Source organism: Martes martes (genome assembly GCF_963455335.1).
Source record: "Martes martes genome assembly, chromosome: 5".
NCBI lineage: Eukaryota > Metazoa > Chordata > Mammalia > Carnivora > Mustelidae > Martes > Martes martes.
This window is the reverse complement of record NC_137892.1, coordinates 88,735,492-88,759,792: the sequence shown is the minus strand read 5'-3', so window position 1 is coordinate 88,759,792 and position 24,301 is coordinate 88,735,492. Positions and strand designations below refer to the sequence as shown.

The 24,301-nt window shown below is 39.1% G+C and overlaps 1 protein-coding gene across 13 annotated transcripts in view; it reads left to right on the top strand.

Annotated features, from left to right (window-relative positions):
- Positions 1-2,783: 2,783 nt before the first annotated feature.
- The window catches only part of LOC308343096 (ankyrin repeat and KH domain-containing protein 1), a gene marked incomplete at its 3' end in the record, with an annotated part of 131,354 nt that continues 109,836 nt past the window's right edge, over positions 2,784-24,301 (top strand). For all 13 annotated transcript variants that reach the window (XM_080804001.1, XM_080804006.1, XM_080804000.1 and 10 more), the window contains exon 1: positions 2,784-3,324. In XM_080804001.1, coding sequence (XP_080660127.1) covers positions 3,034-3,324 — 291 coding nt within the window. In that variant the 5' untranslated portion in view covers positions 2,784-3,033. The remainder of the gene's footprint in view (positions 3,325-24,301) is intronic.

The window sequence follows — 24,301 nt, the reverse complement described above, 5'->3', positions numbered from 1 at the left end:
TACAGTCTCAACAATAGCAGCCACCAATATCTAGAATACTGGGAGTTACTAAATCCTAAAATGATTACTCAATTGTTGTCAAACTCCTGGCAACAAGTGTCTCAGGTAAAGATCCAGGTGAAACAAAGATTATTGCTCAATCATATTTTCCTGGCTATACTCAGGGTTGATTGCTAGGCACTGAGTAAAGAGTATATAGTTCTCTCTCAAATATATTGGGTAAAATGCATATGCCCAGATTTCCTTTCTCTCTGTTCTTGAGATTCATTACATTTGTTCAAAGAATTTAATGAGTTTGTTCAGGGAGTTGCATCAGAAATTTATTTTTGTATTAATGGTAGGACTCACAAGCAGTTCCTTTGTAATGCTGTACCAGTCAATACCTGTTTTTGCCTAGGGATGTATCCATACCAATTCTGGATAACCCAGCTTTGAAGTGGGTTGGGCAGAGCTGGGTTTCTTTCGTTGGTGCTATTAGTTTGGCTTGTGACCTCGTCACACGTGTCTTCAAAATTTAAACAGCACTGAGGAGACAGGCTAATTAAGTTCTGTAGATTCTAACTAAAGACAGTACACAGGACATTTGTATCAAAATAGTTCTGTAGGAAAGGTACGATAATTTTTTCCATTTCCTACAACTTATTATCTAGAAAGAACATTCACCTAAAATATTCTGCTTATAGAAAAGACTCCTTTTTTTGGTATGTGAAATGCCAGAATTAGAAATTACCATGCCAAAGAAATGTTAACAACCTTCAAAATGTTTTTTAAGCTTGGCAGAATCAAATTTTTAAAAATTTAAATATATATATTTCATATTGATTTATTTTAGAGAGTGAAGGGAGGGGCAGAGAAAGTAGGAGAGAGAGAATCTCAACCAGACTCTAGGCTGAGCTGGAGCCTGACCCCGGCTGGATCTCACCACCGATGAGACAGATTCATGACCTAAACCGAAATCACGGGTTGGTGGTCTAACCGACTGAGCCACCCAGGTGCCCCCAAACACCCAGGTGTTATAGTCTTTACAGAATTTTCAGATTACAGTTCAAGGTAGATGAAATATTAAAAATTGCACAATCAAGATATACAAAGACCCTTGTTAGAGTTGCAATAGAGGAGAAGTGCCAAATCTTTTGCTTTTAACCAACCTAAGTCATGCACATTCTCTGGGTCAAAGGACATTTGCCATACAAACTTCACCAAACGCCTTTCTGGTGACTTTTTTTTTTTAAATTTTATTTATTTATTTGACACAGAGAGAGAGAGAGCGCACGAGTAGGGCTTTAACCCCCTGAGCCACCCAGGTGCCCCTCTGGTGATCTTTGATCATAGGATTTGTCGAAGCATGAGTATTTTAAAGCCCCTCTTTATTGACAAAAGAGATAGAGGGATAAAGATAGGGATAATAGAAGCAGAGACAGATCCTTAGAAGGGGGAAGACACCTCCGCACGCCAGACCCCCCGCCCCCAACTCCCGCCACCTGCCTTAGCTAGCTTGTTTTGCATCACCGAAATATGACAAGAATTAGTTTGGTTGCCCCTGGACCCAGGGGCAGGTGGAAGACTCCTGAAGGAAGAGTAACTAATAAAAATGGGTCTTTAAGTTTGGCACTTTGCTCACCGCCTTATGCTAACGTATTCAAAACAACAACGCAATGAGGGACGTGCTGCTATTGGTCCCATTTTACAGATGAACGAACTGAAAGTCAGAGATTCAGCACAGAACGCCCGTAGGTCACACAGCAAGTAAGTGGAGGCACCAGAATTCCTAACAGCTCCAGAGCCCGCACTCTCAACACGCCCTGCGGTCTGATTTCCTCGAGGTGTTCGCGGCCTTCCCACCTTCCTCGGTGGGACAGTTCCCAGTACTGAGGCAAGGCGCTGTCCAGCCCTCAGGCCCGCCGCCTTCCACAAGCAAGAGAACGCGGCCCCCCGGGGCCATCCCGGCGGCAGGTTGTAGAACTGCCTCACCCAGCCACGTCCCGGCACGCGGGCGAGCGGAATCGCCTCGGGGCAGCCACATCCCAAGCAGTGCCCCCTTGGTCCCCTCAGCTTCGTGCGCCAGGCTCCCCTCAGAAAGGCTGGAGGCGCCAAGCAAGAACAGCCCTGCCTCCTCGCCTTTCCCAGCCCCCTACACCCGCCCAAAGAGCCAGAGGCATAGGTTACACAATCTCACCTGTCCCAGAAGGAGCGACCGCTTCAGTGACTGACGCTTCGCTCCTCCAACCAGGGGCTGTCAGGAAGGTGGAGACGCGCTGAGACGGATTGCTTCTCTCCTCCAATCCCCATGCAGCAACTCTCCGGCCTCAGTCTCCGCGTCCGGCGGGGAGCGACAGGTGGGAGCTTCGTAACCTCCGCGCCTCTTGCATCCTTGACAGATAAACCCCACCAAACTCCGGGTGAATTCTGCTCCAAATTTTATCAATTCTTGCGGGTCGTCACCTCTGCGGTCATTTTAATCAGAAGTGGAAATTCCCCAGCCCTTTCCCGTCACCTCAGATGGGGGCGGGATGAATGGTACTATTGTGGGCCAATTGTAGCACGCGACGTCCTGTGACAAAGTGATCGACACTTCGTGGCGCCAATGAAGCCTCCTATTGTCAGGGGTCACTATGACTGACCACAAGGCGAACTAATCCACTTTAAGGTCGTGACGAGGTAGTGAGAGAGGCTGACCAATAGACGTAGAAAAGAACCGGAAGTCGGCGCGTGGGGACTAGAAGGCGGGTGTTCGCAACCGCCTAGGCCTGTGTGGGTCAACGCAGCTTGGGGGCCGCGAGCCAGCAAGCGGCGCGTGACGAAGAGCCTGAGCGACGGGTCACCTTGGCCAATGATCTGCAGCCGCTGGGGAGCTGCAGCCAGTGGCGAGTGTGGGGGGCGGGAGGCAGCAGGTTAGGCAGTGAGAAGTTAGTGGCGCTGCTGGGACGGGGGGAAGGAGAAGCTTCTTCCTCCTGCTGTTCCTCTCGTTCCCGGGATCGGCGGCGGCGGTGGCTGCGAGTGACTCGGCAGCGTCTCCGGCTCCGCGTGCGAACCATGCTGACCGATGGCGGAGGCGGCGGCACCTCCTTTGAGGAGGACCTGGACTCGGTGGCTCCGCGATCCGCCCCAGCCGGGGCCTCGGAGCCGCCTCCGCCGGGAGGGGTCGGACTGGGGATTCGCACCGTGAGACTCTTTGGGGAGGCCGGGCCCGCGCCGGGCGTCGGTGGCGGCGGCAGCGGTGCGGCCAGAGGAGACGCGGCGCTGGATTTCAAGTTGGCGGCTGCGGTGCTGAGGACCGGGGGTGGAGGTGGTGCCTCTGGCAGCGACGAGGACGAGGTGTCCGAGGTACGCTTCCAGGACCCCCGCCTTCCGTACAGTGTGAGGCATGATTTCTCTTTGGGCCGGCACAGGGCCTGGGCCATCCTCTGGCTCCCCGGGCGGAGCCGTTCTCTGACAGCGATCGGCTCCATGGCGGCAGTGGCAGCGGTGCGGGCCTAGTGCGCCCTCAGCTTACTCTTCAGCCGGCGGCTCGAGCCGGACCGGTTCGCGTCACCATCCGTAGACCCACAATGGGGAGTCCTTTGGTCTCTAAGCTTCGCGCGGGAACAAGGACTCCTCTGGCTACCTCCCGCCCACCCCGCTTTGGAGATGGGGGGCGGGGTCTTGCCAGAGTCCCTGCCCTTGGTACTGAGAGCGAGTGAGACAGGAGAGGGAGAGAGAGACTGAGACAGAGACAGAGCTTGCTCGCTGAAAGGGCATTTCCACTATATGCCTGTCCCCAGAGTTGACTTGTCTGTCATTTATTTGCCCTGTGCCTTACCTGCGTATGAAAGAAGTGTTCTTAATCTCCTTTTTTAGTTTGAAACATGTTAGTATGAAGCAGCTCTCTGCTTTTACCCTGCCTGAGAAAGCACGTGAGTCTTGCACCTGGGACCTTTTGTGAAGTTATGCAGGAAAAGGAAATTCCAGTGCATCTTTGAACTTCAGAGTAGCTGGATAGCTGAAGTCTGTATTTCTTAGACTTGGAGAAGTTGAAACACTGAACAGCTTTTGCAGAAATTAATGATCAGATCCTTCATTTCTTTTAACTCTTTAGCTCTTAACTGTGCCTTTTTAGATCCGAGCAACCTGGGATGGAAGGCATCGTCATCTTTTGGGCCCTAGGGAACAGGGAGATATATTATATATGTACTTTTATCTCTTGACCATGCCTTGGATATAGTAGTGTTTCTTGACGGCTATTGTTCTAAGTGCCCAGAGTATTCTATTTTGGTTCTAAGGTGCCTCCTTCATTCCCCTATGACCAATTATTTTAGCCTCTGATCTTGCTGCTAAAGTACAGAGATTTCTCTGTGTACAACTATCCTGGCTGTTGTATTTGAGAGGAATAAGAAACTATTTGTGGGTTGCAGAATACAGTTAGTGCATTGTCTTACCATTCTACATTGTCTTACCATGTCTGAACAGGGGTTCATTTAGTTTTAAAATGTTAGTACAATTTCACTCCAACATTTCACTTTGGAAAAAATAGTGTGTGGGTTGTAAGGAAGCTAGTCCCTTGAATGTCTGTATCTTTGAATTTCACTTTAAGAGAATTAACTTCTAAGTCAAAGTGGGACAGGATTTTATTTGAGTAGGCAGTTATGGGGAGAGTCTCCAGAGCACCTCCAATCTTGTGCTTATGGACGACTTTCATCCTTTCAATGAAAGTGGATGAGAGAGGAACCTAAAACACATGTACTTTTTACCTACAAAGCAAAGTGGGAATACTTTTAGATTTTAAAGATAGAGTCCTTTTTTTTCTTTTTTTCTTCCCTAACTTGTAAGAGAGACTGAAAAGGTTTCCTTTTGTCTAAAAGTAATGTCCTTGATTTTTTGGACCATTTTTACATAATTATCATAGGTAATGTGAAAGATCACTAATGCACTTTTACATAAATAATACGTTTAAATTTTTTCAGAGGTAGAGTGCAAGTGAGCCTCCAAAGTCATAAATTTCTAACAACTTTGGTTTATGTGTTATATCTGGGAAATGAGCTTTTGAAGTAACCATTTCTATGAGGCTTGTATACACACACACACACACACACACACAGCATCTCTCTCTCTCTCTCTCTCTCTCTTTCTCTAGCTTACTGTATTTCATTTGGATTCCCCATACCATGTGATTAAAGCTGTGAGCAGAATCGTACCTTTTTGGTTTTTTGATGGTTATTTTGGAAGTTATTTATTGATGATTCTTGTAACCATTTAGGCTAGTGGTAGAACTCCTTAGTTACCTGTTATTTAAGTTTTCTGTGCCTAAAAAGGATTTAGGTATTAAGTGTATATCGGTGGGCCTCATTTTTGGAATGAATGTGTCTGGGATACCTGGAGACTTTATCTTAGTCTAAGATGTTGCTCAGGGTGTATATAGATCCTTTCTTAACCTGTAGAAAAAGGAAATTTTGTTTTTATGACTTCTTTCTCCCATATCACATAGAGAAAGAAATTCCTGGAGTATCTGGTCTTTACAGTATGTGTGGTAGAGGATAGTCTATGTGTTTGTGAGTGAAATGACATATTTTGCCCAAGCAGATTTCTTCCTTTTTTTTCTTTTCTCTTTTAAAGTATTAGCCGTCTTCTCCCCTATCATTGCCTTTGAACTTCCAGTATGAAGAGATCATAATGTTGTTCAAAAAATACTCACCCAGTTGGCATTTGATGAATAATGCTAAAATCTTTATTTTTGTCTTCCCTAGGTGTTCTAGAACCAAGTACTTATACTTTAGACATCTAGAAAGATAATGAGTCATTTTATAGTTTGAGAGTGAAATTTGTCTTGTTCTTCAAATGGGGCAGGACTTGGTGAGAAATAAGTAAGAAATGTGGAAGCCTAGTTTATTTGCTCTAGAATTAGTTGAAGTCTTATATATTTGGTGTACAGAGGCATAGATACTCTAAGGACCTCTTATTTGTTCATTGTGAGAGCCTATAGCTAAGAAAAAACAAGCTGTTTTCCCTTGCTGGCTAAGTCAAAAGACCTTTCAGCTTAAGGAATGGGCTTGGGTCTTTTTGTAAATTTTTTATTAGAATTATACTAGCTTAGAGAATGCCACCATTTAGGATCTTTGGTTCTTGTTGTTTTAAACATAGGTAAATATATTTGTTTTATATTTCTTCAGGCATAGCAAGAATGCTCCTTAGCTGTCCAAGGCCTTGAATAGAAATCAGAACTTGCATTGGATCCTATTGAAATGTACTATTTAGAATAGAAATCAGGTTGAAAATTCTTTAAAAAAACAATTTTTAAATATTGATTTTTAGGTTTGTAGTCTTTTTTAAGCAAGTAAAAAAGAAGAAAACAACCTAAAAGAAAGACTTTGTGAGGTTTATGAATTAATTTTTCTGTCATAAGTGTGTATGCATATGTATGCATGATATTCTCCTTTTAACTTCTTGTTTTCAAGATTTTATTAACTTATTTGAGAGAGTGAGCGGGTGAGAGAGACAGAGAGAGCACGAGTTGGGGGTGGGGAGGGTGGTGGGGGCAGAGAGAGAGGGAGTAGCAGGCTCGCCGAGGAGCAGAGAGCCTGACACAGGTCTCGATCCCAGGACCCCAGGATCATGACCTGAGCAGAAGGCAGATGCTCAGCCAACTTAGCCACCCAGGTACCACCCCACCCTTTAAAATGATAAAAGTCATATAGTCTCATGTTGAAAAATTCAACAGTGTAGGTATTAGATATAAGGTGCAAAGTAGAAGTCCTTTCATTCCCACTGATCCTTCAAATCCCATTCTTCAGTGATAACCAATATTACAGTTGTGTTTTTTTGTTTTTTTTTGAAAATTTTCTGGGCCTATATAAACCTATGTATGTGTGTGTATTTGTTTATATACAGATACTTTAAAGATAGATACCCAATTAGACAGCATAGGTTTTTATCATATTGAGGTTTTTTTCTTTATCTTGAGGCATGTGCCTTACTTGTAATTAGGTAGAAGCACACAAACACTGTGTACAGTAATTTATAGCAAATTATAGCAAAAGCTTTGTAGGGATTTTTTTTTCCTTGAAAATTATTTTTAGAGGCAAAAGTACAGCCATACAGAATTTCTCTTTTGATTTTCTCTAGTTGAGGAGATGTATCATTTGCTTTAGAGTTACTTGTAATCTGTAATCTGGAACAAGGTTTATCAACAGCAACATACTGACATTTTAGTCCAGATAATTGTTGTTGTTAGAGGCTGTCCTGTGCATTAAAAACATCCCTGGCGTTTACCCACTAGATGCCAGTAGAACCCATCCAGTTGTGAGAGCCATAAATGTCTCCAGACATTATTAAATGTCTCCTGGGGACAAACTCACCCCTGGTTGAAAACCACTGGTCTAGAGTCCATTCTTATCAGCAGGGATGGCAATTTTGTCACGAATACTCTGTATTCAAACTTTAGGTAAACAAGGTGAGTCACTGCTTATAATAGCATCTCAAGGCTTGTGCTTGTAATCTAGACAAGAGAGAAATTGAAGGAGGGTACTGAAAAGTTAAATGCTGTAAATTTTCTGCAGTAAGTTTATCATTTTGAGTAACTTTCACTTAAAATACTCTATTGTTTTTGAAAAATTCATTTATTGTTCATGAAAATAAATTTCTAAAAAATTTTGATGGGGACTTTGTTCAAGGTAGAAAGTGCTTTATTCCATAAATTATCAGTAGTGGTGATAAAATAGGAAATAATACTTTGTATACTAGTGAACAACTTTGGAGACACTGGAAATGTTTACAGAAGGAAAAGCTACATGTTACTACTGTAACAATTTGTTATATTGCATGAGTATCAACCTTATACAAGTTTCATTCATTGAAGCCTTAAGACATGGGGCACCTGGGTGGCTCAGTCCTTAAGCGTCTTTGGCTCAGGTCATGATCCCAGGGTTCTGGGATCGAGCCCTGCATTGGACTCCCTGCTCAGCGGGAAGCCTGCTTCTCCCTCTCCCACTCCCCCTGTTTGTATTCCCTCTCTTGCTGTCTCTCTGTCAAATATATAAATTTTAAAACCTTTTAAAAAAGAAGACTTTACATATAAAATGATGTATTGATAAGTATGGTTATATGAATGGTGGGTCAAGCCAAAGTTGATTAGATTTGGATGGAGGAAAACCTTATTGTGAAACTTGAAGGATGGGAGGTTTTCTTATGGTTATTATTTAGTACATTTCTTTTTTTTTTTTTTTAAGATTTTGTTTATATATTTGACAGAGATCACAAGTAGGCAGAGAGGCAGGCAGAGAGAGAGGGCAGAGAGGCAGGCAGAAAGAGAGGGGGAAGCAGGCTCCCTGCTGAGCAGAGAGCCCGTTATGGGGCTCGATTCCAGGACCCTGGGATCATGACCTGAGCTGAAGGCAGAGGCTTTAACCTACTGAGCCACCCAGGTGCCCCTATTTAGTACATTTCAATAGGTGATTACATGTGTACAATTTGTGAGTCACAGTGACATAAAGGCAAATACAGTGAAAAATCTTGAAATAACCCGTCCCAAATATCCTGCCCTCTACACTTTTAATGTCTTTTTCTTCCTTTCAGAATTTGTGGAAATACAAGTATGAATTTTTATTTTCCCTATTATTATACCAAATATAACATACTCTATATATGAGATTTCTAAGTGGTAAATTTGAGAAGGATTTAGACTTTTTCTAATCAGAGTGATAAAACATGTTAAGAATGAAGCATTGGAGATGAGTTTAAGCATATTCCTTCCTGAGTCTATCTGGTAGTAAGGTGAAAATGCACTAGATAACCTCTGAAAACTAATTCTGGCCTGATTCAATGATAGATTAGGTAAATAAAATATTTTGCTTTAAAGAGAAAGCAAAGCAATTTTTAAAAAGTACTGGTCTTGAGTTAGCAAGTAAAAAGAGTCTACCTTTTTTTTGGTTTTTTTACCGAATCTACCTTCCTACATAACCAAAAGTATAAGAAATAAAATCAGTTCCTTTTTTTACCCATTATTAAAAAATTCCTTTTCTTAACCCATTATAAATTAACTGTTTCTTTCTTTCTTTTTTTTTTTTTTGAGATTTTATTTATTTCCTGAGAGAGAGACAGAGTGAGAGAGAGAACAAGTGGGGAGGGGTGGGTGGGAGGAGGAGCAGAGGGACAAGCTGACTCCCTGCTGAGCAGGGAGCCCAGTGTGGGACTCGATCCCAGGACCCTGAGATCATGACCCGAACTGAAGGCAGACACCTAACCAACTGAGCCACCCAAGCACCATATTTCTTTTCTTTTCCATTCTCTTCTTTTCTTTAAGATTATTTATTCATTTGAGAGAGAGAGCAAGAGCAGGGGGAGGGGCAGGGGGAGAGAGACAAGCAGACTGCTCCCCCAGCGGGGAACCCAATGTGGGGCTCCGTCCTAGGACCCTGAGATCATGACCTGAGCCAAAGGCAGATGCTTAAGGACTGAGCCACCCAGGTCCCCCTAACTATTTCAATATATGTATCTTCTTGGGCTTTATTATTTATAGTTTTCCTTTTCTGTTGCATGTCTATAAAGTCATAGAATCTTGGTGATAATCCTATTTCATCTTCTTTTTAGGTAACTGCTACCATTTACCGAATGCATATTATGTGCCAGTACTGTACTAGATACTTTCATTATTTGTTTCAATACCCCTTTGAGGTAGATGTCTGCATTTTTATAATGTAGGCTCAGGGAAATGATGAATCCATAAAACAAAACCCAAAAAAATGGGTTAAAATGTTACACAGCTAGTAGGTGGTAAAGCTAGGATTTGAATTTAGTACTGAATCCAGAACCCATGCTATTATTTTACTTCTTCAGATTAAGAAATAGAGGCAGTTTGGGTTACAAAATACTGTTTCTCCAATAAATGCTTGCTTAGTCCCTGAAGAAGTTTTCATTAAAGTGAAACGAGAAAAGTAAGGACAATGTAATGAACTTATAAAGCTATTTTTCTGTGCTTTTTTTCTATTTTGAGATAATGCTCTTCTTACTGTTATGAAATGAATTTTTTAAGATACCCATATTTGACAAAATATCAAATTAGAAACTTCATGTTGGGACCCTGGGCAAAGCCTTACAAGTCTGGACACATTTGAGCTAAGTGACTTGCCCAGGATAACACAGCTAATTTGTAGTAGAAAATAGGTCATCTGACTCCCATTCTAGTTATTTTACTTGTCCTGCTGATTGTTCCTTTTTTGGTGCATTGTACCAATGAATTTATTTAGTTGCTTAAGACATGCCTGTCTCAAACTAGCACATAGTCCATAGTTGACCTTGGTGGAAAAGTTTATTTTATTTATTTATTTAAATTAACATATAATGTATTATTTACTTCAGGGGTACAGGTCTGTGAACCATCAGTCTCAGACAATTCACAGCACTCACCATAGCACATACCCTTCTCAGTGTCCATAACCCAGCCTGAAAAGTTTTATATTATTTCATGAAATTGGTGACTGCTGTGTAGATCAGTATATTAAGAAGGCAATTAAAAGTATACCATTGAGGAGGCGCCTGGGTGGCTCAGTGGGTTAAAGCCTTTGCCTTCGGCTCGGGTCAAGATCCCAGGGTCCTGGTATCGAGCTCCGCATCGGGCTCTCTGCTCAGCAGGGAGCCTGCTTCCTCCTCTCTCTCTGCCTGCTTCTCTGCCTACTTGTCATATTCATCTGTCAAATAAATAAATAAAATTAAAAGAAGTATACCATTGAGTACAGGAAGAGCACTATTCTAAGGTAATTTTGTAATTGAACTTACTTGAAAAGTTTATTCATCTTAAAAGAATTAAATAAATATTAAAACTACTGATATAGAAAGGCATAAACCCAATTTTGCACCTTTGCCAATATGGAAAGTGTTGGTTTTGTATATTGTTACACTCTAATTAACTTGTAGAAATTAAAGTTTAGGTGCTGTTCTTTTGGTAGTTGGTGTATAGTTCCTGTGAATGAAGATCATTTGCCTTGTGATGATTGATTGGCTTGCCTTTTTCTGGCCAACTTTACCTAAACCAGGAAGAAAGTAAACTTGTATATAAAGCTCTGTTTTTCTTGCTAGACTGAAACTTAGCAGCTGTTTGTCAAAGAGCACATTTGATCTTCTTCCTTTAAGTACACTTCTGTTCTCATAAAGTTTTTCCCTTAATGGATGTTTTCAGTAGTAGAAAAGGTGTTTGCTTTTGTTCTTGTTTTTTTTTTTTTTCAAGTAGATACCCTAGTGTATCCTGGCTGTTTGATTTACCTACATTAGTGAGCAATTTTGAAAAGAGAAAGGCAAGTATACCCCCAGGGATTAGCCTTAAGAACCAAAGAATTGTACAGGAGAACAGTTTATTAAGTTGCCAAGGTAAGTTTGATTTGTTTAACAGTTTGTAATGAGGACAGTTAGATTGAGAACAAGTTTTGTTTCTGTTTTTGTGTGCGTAGCAAAATATACAGAGACAAAATTGACCATTTTAACCATTTTTAAAGTTTTCTTAGAATATACATAACATAAAATTTACCATTTTAACCATTTTGAAGGGTCCAGTTCAGTGGCATTAAGTACATTCACATTGTTGTGCAGCCATCACCAGCAGCCATCTCCAGAATGTTTTCATCTTCCCAGATTTTGTATTGATCCCCATCTACCCTTCCCCAGCCCCTAGCAACCACATTTCTACTTTCTTTCTTTCTTTTTAATGTTTTATTTATTTATTTATTAGAGAGATAGAGAACACAAGTAGGCAGAGCAGCAAACAGAGGGAGAGGGAGAAGCAGACTCTCCGCTGAGCAGGGAGCCTAACGCAGGGCTCCATCCCAGGACCCTGGCATCATGACCTGAGCTGAAGGCAGCTGCTTAACTGACTGAGCCACCCAGGTGCCCCATCTACTTTCTTTCTTTGTAAATTTAACTACTCTGGGTATGTCAAATAAGTGGAATCATACAGTGTTTCTCTTTTTTGTGACTGGCTTGTTTCACTTAGCATTATGTCTTCAAGGTTCATCCATGTTGTAGCATGTGTCAGAATTTCATTCCTTTTGAAGGCTGAATACTATACCGTTGTATGTATATACTGCATTTTGTTTATCCATTCATCTGTTGATGGACACTTGGATTGTTTTTACCTTTTGGTAGTTATGAATATGCTTGTATGAACACGGGTGTACAAATATCTATTTAAGTCCCTGCTTTCAGTTCTTCTGAGTATGGTAGTGGGATTGTGGGATCATATAGTAATTCTGTTTTTAATTTTTTGAGGAATTACCATACTCTTTTCCATGGCAGCTATAGTATTTTACATTCTGACCAAAATTGCACAAGGGTTCCAATTGCCACACATTTTAGCCAATACTTGTTTTTTATTTTGTTTTTGTTTTTGACAATAGCCATCCTGATTTGTGTGATGTGGTATCTCATTGTGGTTTTAATTTGTATTTCCCTAATGATTAGTGATATTGAGCATCTTTAAGTGCCTTTGGCCATTTGTATATCTTCTTTGGAGAAATGTCTGTTCAAATCCAATCCCCATTTTTATTTATATTTGTTTATTTATTATTATTTTTAAAGATTTGTTTTTCTATTTGAGAGTGAGAGTACACAGAGGGAAAGTGAGAGAGAGAAGCAGGCTCCCCACTGAGCAGGGAGCCTGTGCAGGGCTTGATCCCAGGGCCCTGGAGTTATGACCCGAGCTGAAGATAGACGCTTAACCTACTGAGCCACCCAAGTGCACTGCTATCCCCATTTTTAGTTGGGTTGCTTTTTCAATGTTTAATTATAGATGTTCTTTGGGTATTAATTACTTATCATATATGTAATTTGCACCTATTTTTTTTTCCATTCTGTAGGTTGCCTTCTTACTCTGTTGATAGTGGCCTTTCATTCCTCCAAGTTTTTAATTTTGAGGAAGTCCAGTTTACCTATTTTTTCTTTTGTTTGTACTTTTGGTGTCATATGCATAAAGTTGTTGTGAAATCCAATGTCATGAAGATTTTTTTTTCCAATGTTTTCTTCTAAGAGTTTTGTAGTTTTAGCTCTTAATTTAGGTCTTAGATCCATTTTGAATTAATTTTTGTATACAATATAAGATCAGTGTCCAACTTCATTCTTTTGCATATGGGTATCCATTTTTTCCAGCATGATTTGTTGAAAACATTATCATCTCCCAATTGACTGGTCTTTACATCCATGTTGAAAATCAGTTTGCCAGGACGCCTGGTTGGCTTAGTTGACCCTTCTGCTCTGGTCGTGATTCCAGGGTCCTGGGATCAAGTCCCATTTCATGCTCCTTGCTCAGGGGGGAGCCTGCTTCTCCCTCTGCCTGCTGTTCCCCCTGCTTTGTGCTCTCTCTGACAAATAAATCTTTTAAAAAAAAAAAGAAAGAAAGAAAAGAAAATCAATTTACCATATGTTGGAGGGTTTCTTTCTGGCGTGTCTGTTCTGTTCCATTAGTCTATATGTTGGTCTTATACCGGTATCACTCTGATTTGATTACTGCAACTTTTCTAGTAAGTTTTGAAATCAGGCAGTGTTGGTCCTTCAAATTTGTTCTTCTTTTTCAAGATTGTTCAGGGTCCCTTGAAATTCCACATGAATTTTAGGATGAGTTTTTGTATTTCTGCCAAAATGGCCCTTGGGCTTTTGGTAGGAATTACACTGAATCTGTAGATCACTTTGAGAACAAGTTTTAATGCAAATCTTTTTTTTTTTCCTAAGATTTTATTTATTTATTTGACAGACTGAGAGAACACACAAGCAGAGGGAGCAGCAGAGGGAGAGGAAGAAGCAGACTCTCCGCTGAGTAGGGATCCCAATGTGTGGCTTGATCCCAGGACTCTGGGATCATGACCTGAGCCAAAGGCAGATACTTAACTGACTGAGCCACCCAGGCGCCCCTGTTTTAATGCAAATCTTAATGTAATTGTGTTGCGGCACCTGGGTGACTCAGTTGGTTAAGTGTCCAATTTTTAATTTTGGCTTGAGTCATAATCTCAGTGTGGTGGGATGGATCCCCACATTAGGATCTTTGCTTGGCATAGAGTCTGCTTGGGTTTCTCTCTCTCCCTCTGCCTCTGTCCCTCCCCTCCCTCTCTCTCTCTCTTTTAAAATAAATAAAATCTTTAAAGAAATCTTAATTGTATTATTGCATTAGATATTACCAAATCAAAAGGTTTGAGTCTGACAAAATAATAAAAGTCATCTGTAATAGGGAGAGGCTGTGTGAGCACTCAGTGGTGTCTTCCCTAAGGGCATTGAACCCAGTTAATGTGGAATAGTGTAGATGAGTCAATGTTTCTGAAATATAATCCCCATTTTTTCCTGATTCATTCTCATATTGTCTAACTTGTGATTGATCACAATGCTTTGTGTATTGATTAAATGCTAGGAAGAACATGTTTTATCCTTTATATCACTAGTGGTAAATTCAGTTTAAAAAAAATTATCTTGGGGCACCTGGGTGGCTCAGTGGGTTAAAGCCTCTGCCTTCGGCTCGGGTCATGATCCCAGGGTCCTGGGATTGAGCCCCACATCCGGCTCTCTGCATAGCAGGGCGCCTGCTTCCTCCACTCTCTCTGCCTGCCTCTCTGCCTACTTGTGATCTCTGTCTGTCAAATAAATAAATAAATAAAAATCTTTAAAAAAAATTATCTCAGTATAGTATTAAAGCAGGGTAAATGAACCTTAATATTTTCTTTAATGATGTAGAGTTGAAAAAATTTTCATGTAAACATTTTATGAAATCTTAGTCAGAAAGTAAAGGTTTGACCTTGTCAGTTGAAACCTTGAGTGGTACACTTTGGAAGGACTTTCAGCTCTTACCAGCTTCTAATTGATGTTTTTCCTCTGTTTACTTATTCTTCTGCTATATCTCTACAGTTTTATTTTTGTCTTTTAAAAATTGTACAGTGGCAAAATTCAGTTACATAGGTGAGACAAACTATCATTATCAAAAAACGATCCCTAAAGGGGCAATAGTCCAATTATATTGGTTACATTATCTTCCTTTGTTACTTTTTATTTTGAAATTTGAAACTTATTGGGAAGTTGGAAGAGTAGTACAAGTAACTCCCTCCCCTCCATATATCCTTTACCAAGACTCACCAGTTGTGTTCATATTGTCCTATTCTCTCTCTATAAACAAATAAATGAATAATTTATTTTCTGAATCATTTGAAAATGGGTTGCATACCTCATGCCTCTTTACCCTTAAATTCTTGAGTTTACATTCCCTGAATATTCTCTTACATAACCATAGTGCATTTATCAAAATAGGAAATTGAACGGATTTCCAAAGTACTTTTCAAATTCAAATTCCCAGGGTTTTAAAAATTGAAATATAATTCACATATCATAGGTTCATTCTTTATGTACAATTCAGTGGCTTTTAATGTATTTACAAAGTTGTACAACTACCAGCACTGTCTTTTGAAAACATTTTCATCACCACCCCCTCCCCCCAAACAAAACCTTGTACCCACTAGCGGTCATTTCCTATCCATCCTCCTGCCCCCACTCCACATTATCTGATAACCACTAATATGCCTTTGTCTTTGGATTTGCTTAGTATGGACATTTAGTATAAATGGAATCATACGATATGAGGTCTTCTGTACCTTGCTTCTTTCACTTAGCATATTGTTGCCAAGGTTTCTACCTTGTTGTAACTTATATCAGTACTCCATTGGGAAAATACTCCATTTTGTGGATATACCACATTTTGTTCATCAGTTCTTTATACATTTTGGGGCCTATAAATAAAGATGCTGTGAACAATTGTGTATAAATTTTACGTGAAATTTCTTTTTAGGGGTGCCTGGGTGGCTCAGTGGGTTAAGCCTCTGCCTTTGGCTCAAGTCATAATCTCAGGGTTCTGGGATCGAGCCCTGCATTGGGCTCTCTGCTCAGCAGGGAGCCTGCTTCCCCTTCTCTCTCTCTGCCTACTTGTGATCTCTGTCTATCAAATAAATTTAAAAAATATTAAAAAAAAAAAGAAATTTCTTTTCAGTTTTCTTGCGTATATACCTAAGGAGTGTAATTGCTAGGCCCTATGATAACTGACTCCCATGTTTGACTTTCTGAAGAACTGACTGTTTTCTGTGCAGCTGCACCATTTTACATTCCCATCAGCAATGTATGAGGGTTCCAACTTCTCTACAACCTTGGTAACTTTTTTTTTTTTTTTTTTAAATATAGGCATCCTAGTGGGTTGGAGTGGTATCTCATTGTGGTTTTGATTTGCATTTCCTCAATAACTAATGAAGTTGAGCATCTTTTTATGTGTTTATTTGTGTATCTTTGGAGAAATGCCTACTCAGATCTTTTTCCCATTTCTTGATTGGGTTGTTTTCTTGTTGAATTGTAAGTGTTCTTTTTACATATTCTGGGTAATAGTTCCATATTAGGTACATGATCTGCAAATATTTTTTCTCATTCTTTTGATTGTCTCTTCACTCAATTATGTCCTTAACATTTTAAAATTTGGGGGAAGCTCAACTTTTATATCACCTATTTTTTTCTTTTGTTGCTTTTGCCTTTGGTGTCATGTCTAAGAAACTGTTGTGTAATCCGTAGTCATGAAGATTTATGTGTGCTTCCTTCTAAGAGTTTTGTAGGTTTAACTCTTACATTTATATCTTAGGTGCATTTGGAGTTAATTTTTATATAAGGTGTGAGGTAGAGATCCCACCTCATTCTTTTGAATGTTAATAACCAATTGTCCCAACACCATTTGTTGAGAAGACTGTTTTTTCTTCCAATGAATTGTCTTGGCACACTTGTCGAAAGTCAGTTGACTGTAAATGAGAGGGTTTATTTCTGTTAAATTCAATTTATCTAGATGTCTTATGCTTATCTTGGTTACTGTAGCTTTTTGTAGTACATTTTGAAATGGGAAGGTGTAAGTCCTCCAATTTTGTTCTTTTTCAAGATTGTTTTAGCTATTCTAGGTTATTGGATATGTTCTCCTTCTCTTGATCGGGTCTTCAGAAGAGTTTAATAGGGAGTATGCTGCAGAATCTGTGGTCACACATAAAAGTTCCTTCCCCTCTATTAGTAGTATTCTAACTGTCAAAATTTCTGCCCCTTTTATTATATACTCTTGTTGGACTAGGGGGATAACTCAATGTGATTTAAACCTGTGTTTGCCAGCCCATGAGAAGAGCAAGTTGTCACAGTATTAGTATTTGATTTTTTTTCATGTATCCTCTCTTTGACAAACCATGGGTATATGTTTGAGAGGAGATAAAACTGAGGTGGGAGGAGATGGTTGGTTTCCATAGTTGTAGTCTGAATGCATTTGATGCGGACTATAGTCTGCATGAAGAATGTGGGTGGAATTTCTTTTCTTTTCTTTTCTTTTTTTTTTTTTTAAGGATAATGGACAAATGAATAAGTGGAATAAAATATAAACCATTAGAGTTTTTGCATTTGGTAGCTTCTAACAACTGCTTAAGAAGTGTGGATCTAATATTTAAGTAACATACAATTTGCTTGACACCCAAGCTAGTGTTATCACCTATGTGATTAAATTGCAAAAACAAATCTTAGATGTCACTGCTCAAATGGTTGCAATTATATTAAATTATTAGTTATTTTCACTCTATGAACAGTAAGAGTATGTACTATAGTACCTGTTTTACTTAGGATTTGATAAAGAAAAGTTTATTTCCTTTTAATTAGAAGAGAACATTAATTAAGGCTATACTTAAATCAGGTGCATGGATTTGATCTATTATTCCTCCCCCTACAAAATTTAAAGTAGTATGATAATACAGTATCAAAAGTACTTTCCTCTTGTGTATTATTATCTCCTTGTTGCTTATCTGTTACAATCATTCTCTCATTCTCTGGAAAAGAAAATCAGAGTTTAGGATAGGACCTTTTGTTCATGAATTCACATCATACAAAATAAAGTTATGTCTTTCAGAAATTAGAGTCCTTGGCAGTCTGTTTGTTAGGTATTGTAGAGTAAATTTGTTTATTTGACAATAATTTATATAGAGCCTACTATTTGATAAACTATGCTATGCTTTAGAATGACAAAGATGAAAAAATGTGGTCCCTGCCCTTAAAGATGTTGATCTTTTCACAAGCATGAACATTTCAGGGAACTTCTTGAAACAAGGTAAATTATTTATTCAAATTATATTTGTCCTTCCAACTCCTTTCACGTATTAACAGATTTTTAAAAAAATATTCCCTAGCTTTATTACAGAGTGTTGATTTCAGATTTTTTTTTTTTGCGTGTGTTCAAAGCATTGTGTACTTTAATTGCATTACCTCTTTTAATATTTTCATGGTCTTGTGACAATCCAGGATCCTAAAGGCAAATGTATGGATCATTCTCCTGTGTAAGCTAGATGATCACTATAAAGTTTGATGTTTGGATGTCACACTTTAGGAGTTTGATGGGTTTTAAGTGGCAAGTTTAGAGGGGCAATGATTAAAAATGAAAGGATACAAAGTTCATTACCATCAGATTGTCTTGTGTTCATATTTAAGCAAAACCACAGCTGCTTCATTATGTTCTGTAAACTCCAAGCATGTCCTGGTTCAGAGCCTTTGGCATTTGCAGTTTGTTCTCTCAGGAGCATTCTTCTCTTAAATATCCATGTGGCTTCCATCTCCTACTATTAGCAGTCTGCCAAGAAGCCTTCCAACTGCCTACTATGTGTATGTTGTATAAATACCTCAGGGCACCAGTTTTAATTCTGAACTCATCATTTCCCCCTCCACCCCAATTTTTTTTTACCTCCACCTTTGTAAATTACATTGCCCTAAAGTTACTTACTGTAGTCAGAAACCTCACATCTCATATCTGCTATTTCTTCTCACCATACACATCTAAGCAGGCATTAAGTCCTGTAGGTTCTTTTTTTTTTTTTTTCTGTAGGTTCTTTCTTAACATCTTGTTTATTTGTCCCTTTCTTTGTTGCTTCTGCCATAAATAAAACCACCATCTTTCAATGACACTTAATTCACTAATCCCTGGCCCTGTCTACCTTCAAGATTATACCCCTCTAATTTTTACTTTACCTTGCTATCAGAGTAAACTCTCTAATGTTAGTCCAGTCACACCACTCTTTTGACAAAAAACCTTCTCATTTCTTAGATAAAGGAAAAATCAAACTCCTTAATGTGGCATACAAGACTATTTAGGATTTGGCTTCTGTTTTTTAAACTCTATCCTTTTTTACCCTACTTTATTTGCTTTCTGTTTCTAGTCATACCAAATTGTTATAGTTCTCTGAGCATATCAGGCTATTATAGGCCCTGATTTAATTTGCTTCTGCTGCTTTGGCTTCTAGAATCATAATAGCTACTATATGTTGAGTGCTTATTGTCCACTGGGATACGTACTTACCCATATAATCTCAAGTAAACTTTACCAGTATCATATGAAGATTTTGATTTTAATCAAAAATCAAAATTGCAAAAAGTGCCTGGGTGGCTCAGTTGATTAAGTGTTTACCATTGGCTCAGGTCATGATCCTGGACTCCTGGGATGGAGCCCGACATCTGGCTCCCTGCTCAGTGGGGAGTTTGCCTCTCCCTCTGCCACTCACCCAGCTTGTGCACTTGCTCTCCACTCCCCTCACCATCTCAAATAAATTTTTTTTCAATTTGCAAAAACAGTTAGTCCCAAATTACAGATGAGGAAACTGAAACTTAGAGACATTTTGTGATGTACACAGAGTCGTATATCTAGTAATGATGGAGTTGGGATTTTATTTTATTTTTTAAAGATTTATTTATTTGAGAGAGAGAGAGATTGGGGGAAAAGGGCAGAGGGAGAGGAAGAGGATCCCAAGCAGACTCCCCACTAAGCATGGAACCCTGGGGTGGGGCCAGATCTCAGATCATGACCCGAGCTGAAATCAAGAGTTGAATGCCTAACCAGCTGAGCCACCCAGGCGCCCCAAAGTTGGCATTTTAATTCAGGTGTCTTGGACTCTGAAGCTCATGTTTGTAACTACTACTATACACTGCTGCTGCTGTCACTGATGTCCCCTCTTATCCAACCTATTGGATACCTTCTTGTTTTAGAATTGTCATCTCTAACTCATGTCCTTTATTACTTCTCCAACTGGAATTGACCATTCCTTTTTCTGTGTTCTCATGTTGTCTGTATATAACTTTTATAGCATCTGTAATACTTTATTGCATTTATTTGATTTTCTATCTTAATTAGCAAGAGTCATGTTTTATTTATATTTGCACTCCCAGTATATAATAGAATGTTTGGCATGTAGTAGGTGCCTAATAAATGTTGAATGAATATATCTGTAGTGCTTAATATGCTTATGTTACCTGTTAGCCTAAAATGGGTATGATGGATTCTATATTATTTTTGTGGAGTGGAGAGTAAGAGTATAGGAAGGCAAGGCAAACTAACCTTAATGATAGTAATAGTGATAGTATTAATAATAATAATAACTAATATTTGTTGAGCAATTACCATGTGTTAAGCACTGTTGTGCAATTTTAGATATAGTATCTTGCTTACTCATCAATAACCCTGTGATATGGTTACTGCTGTCCTTATTTTATAGCTGAGGTAAATGAGGCTAAAGAGTTAAAACAAGTTAGGTAAGATCACACTATGAGAGATGAGCTGGTGTTCTAAGAGTCCTTGCTCTTAGTCATTATGCTTTCCTTTCCTTATTGGAATTAATTGGAGGTTTATGGGTGTTTGAGGCTCTTTTTAACTTATTAAAATCAAGTATTTCTTTGGAGTGTTGAATGCTTATTTTCTATTTGGGGTAATGAGTAGAGGCCAGGACTCCTTTCTAACCTCAACCTTACGCATTTATTATGATAGAGAAAATATAAAGTTTATCCTTTGAACATTAAGATTTTTTTGGCTTTAATTGCCAAATACTTCATTCCTTGTGACTTTTCTAATGAGTATGTGAGCAGTCTTCTTTTTAAAACCCTATTCTGGCACAAATTTTGTTGTATGTGTGTGGTAAGTATACATTAGAAATAATGTAGATGTGGGTGCCAGAAATTACTAAATGAAAACATGATTTGTGTGTCTTTTTAAGAACTCTGCCAAAGAGGTGTTAGTGGGTTTGCTAATCTTGATTGCACTTAATTTTATCTAAAGAAGTGTTTTCCTGGGACACCTGGGTGGCTCAGTGGATTAAGCGTCTGCCTTTGACTCAGGTCATGATCACAGAGTCCTGGGATTGAGTCCCACATCAGGCTCCTTCTCAGCGGGGAGCCAGCTTCTCCCTCTGCCTGCTGCTCATCCTGCTTGTGCTCGCTCTCTCTGACAAATAAATAAATAAAATCTTTTTAAAAAATAAAAAGGTTTTTCCTGACATTGTTACTGTTTTTAAACTAAAGCATTACCGTACTTGTAGTTTTCTGCTTACTTTGTTGGTTAGTATTTGTTTTAGTTATGCTCTATTGTTGAGAAGATTCACTTAATACAGTTTGGTGTGGTAAAAAGAGTATGAGCTTTGGAGTCCAAAATATATGGCTTCAGATCCTGTATGGTTATGCGATATTGGGCAAGTCACATAACTTTTCTGAGTTTCAGTTACTTAAAATTAAAGTCATCTAATATACTTCATCAAGTAGTTAAGATGACTGAATTGGGGGGCACCTGGGTGGCTTAGTCAGTTACACTTCCAACTCTTGGTTTCTGCTGAGGTCATGATCTCAGGGTTGTGAGATTGAGCCCCAAGTTGGGCTCTGCGCTTACGATTCTCTCTCTCGGGGCACCTGGGTGTCTCAGTCATTAAGCGACTGCCTTGGGCTCATGTCATGATCCCAGGGTCTTAGGATCAAACCCCGCATCAGGCTCCCTGCTTGGCGGGGAAGCCTGCTTCTCCCTCTCCCACTCCCCCTGCTTCTGTTCCCTCTCTCACTGTGTTTCTGTCAAATAAATAAATAAATAAATAATCTTTTAGAAAAAAAATGATCCTCTCTCTCCCTCTCCTGCTCTCTCTAAAATCAATAAATAAATCTTTTTATAAAGATGATTGATTGGAATAATATATAGAAAATGCTGGTAAATGTGAGGCATTTTGTTAATGGTAGCCTGTTTTTTTAATGCTCTTAATTTATGGTAGCTTTTCTTTTTTTTTAAACAGCACAGTTTTTGGGACGCCTGGGTGGCTCAGTGGGTTAAAGCCTCTGTCTTCAGCTCAGGTCATGATCCCAGGGTCCTGGGATTGAGCCTCCTATTGGGCTCTCTGCTCAGCGGGGAGCCTGCTTCCCTTCTCTCTCTGCCTGCCTCTCTGCCTACTTGTGATCTCTGTCTGTCAAATAAATAAAAAAAAAAAAACTTAAAAAAAAAGAAAATAAGTAGCACAGTTTTTAATTTTTTTTTTTTTTATCATTTTGTTAAGCAAACTCTTTGCTCAAGATGGGACTTGAACTCATGATCCTGAGATTAAAATTCACATGCTCTACCAACTCAGCCAGCCAGGCCCCCCAAGTAGCAATTGCTTTTAAGAAGACCTTCCTTTTCCCCATCTTTAATTAGAAGAATAAAAAAAGTAGATTCTGGGGGCGTCTGGGTGGCTCAGTGGGTTAAAGCCTCTGCCTTCCGCTCAGGTCATAATCCCGGGGTCCTGGGATCGAGCCCCGCATTGGGCTCTCTGCTCAGCAGAGAGCCTGCTTCCCCCTCTTTCTGCCTCCCTCTCTGCCTACTTGTGATCTCTGTCTGTCAAATAAATAAAATCTTAAAAGAAAAAATTTTTTAAATAAAAAAATAGATTCTGTATTAAAACTATACATTAGAAATTGAGTTTCTATAATTGAGCAAAGTGAAGTTAATTTTCTCTAGCTTTAACTTAGAATTAGGAAAAGCACACTGGTTCTCTCTTGAACTGTATGAAATTAATCAACTTCAGGAAGCCCAAGGTACCATTACTGTTTTTTGAGAAGAGGATTATGGGTCTGAAATTAGGAATACAATTTTCCTTGTAGAGAGAAACTTGAAAAGTTTTATATTAAGAAATATAGCCTTTTCATTCCAGTATTCCAAGATGTTTTTGCTGATTTTATTGGGTCTTATGGTATCAGCAAAACTCATTCCTAAATTTATCATTATTTGGTCCTAAATTGCAACTATATTACTTTCTCCCTTTGAGTGCATCTTGGGGCATGTTTGTGGTGATACTACTGTCAAAACTTTTGAATACTGTGTTTTGCAAAAAAGAATTGCTCTGTCCTTCAGTAATTATCTTTTGGAACACTGATTCATAATTTTTGCTCTTCCAAGTAGAGATCGATCATAAACCACCTACATTCTAAAATGGTATAAATGCTGATTCTGACTTAAAGTAGAGGGCTTACTTTGAGTGGGTAAAAGTAAGACATACTGGTCTATCCAAATATAAGCTGTACAAAAGAGAAGAGAGACAGCAAATAAATTTTTTAAAATGTTTCCGATGTTTATAATGTTTTATGTAGATTTCCATTTTAAATTATGAAATCTGAATCTCTTTTCTGTTTCAAGAGACTTCTTTAATAAATTTATTTATTTTTTAGTAATCTCTACACCCAACGTGAAGCTGGAACTCACAACCCGAAGATCAAGAGCCACACACTCCTCTGACTGAGCCAGCCAGGCGCTCCTCAAATCTGAGTCTCTTAAGGGAGCTTTATTTATTTTTTTTTAAAGATTTCATTTATTTATTTGACAGACAGAGATCACAAGTAGGCAGAGAGGCAGGCAGAGAGGGAGGGGAAAGCAGGCTCCCCGCCAAGCAGAGAGCCTGATGCGGGGCTCGATCCCAGGACCCTGAGATCATGACCTGAGCCGAAGTCAGAGGCTTAATCCACTGAGCCACCCAGGCACCCACCCCATGGGAGCTTTATTTTTGAAAGTTTGTGAGAGGAGGTAGTATAAAACATTTACCCTTCTCATAGGTCCAGTTGGAATTCATGGGAGTGATGATTATTCTTAAAGTTTGGCAGACACAAAATTTGTGGCTACTAGTATTTTAGTCCCCAGCTCAAAGTACAAATTTATTTAACATGTTTAAAATAAAAGTTTCATTGTTAGGTTAAAAGGTGTTCTGTATAAAAGTATTTTCAACTTTTATTTGAAAGCTTGGTAGTCTGTTTGCTTGTTGCATGAGATGACCAAATGACTGGAGAATATATAAACAAATATATATAATATACATGTTTTATGCTCAAATGTTCCTTTTTTACTAACTTACTAGCAATTGCTATTTCTAGAAATATACCTTATAGAAAGTAGCAGTTGGTTATTGACAAATATATAGGTGAGGTATTATTGTTTTACTTTTTTAAGACTTAAAACATATTAATATTGTTAATGTTTTAATTATAACACTGCTTACTTACACTT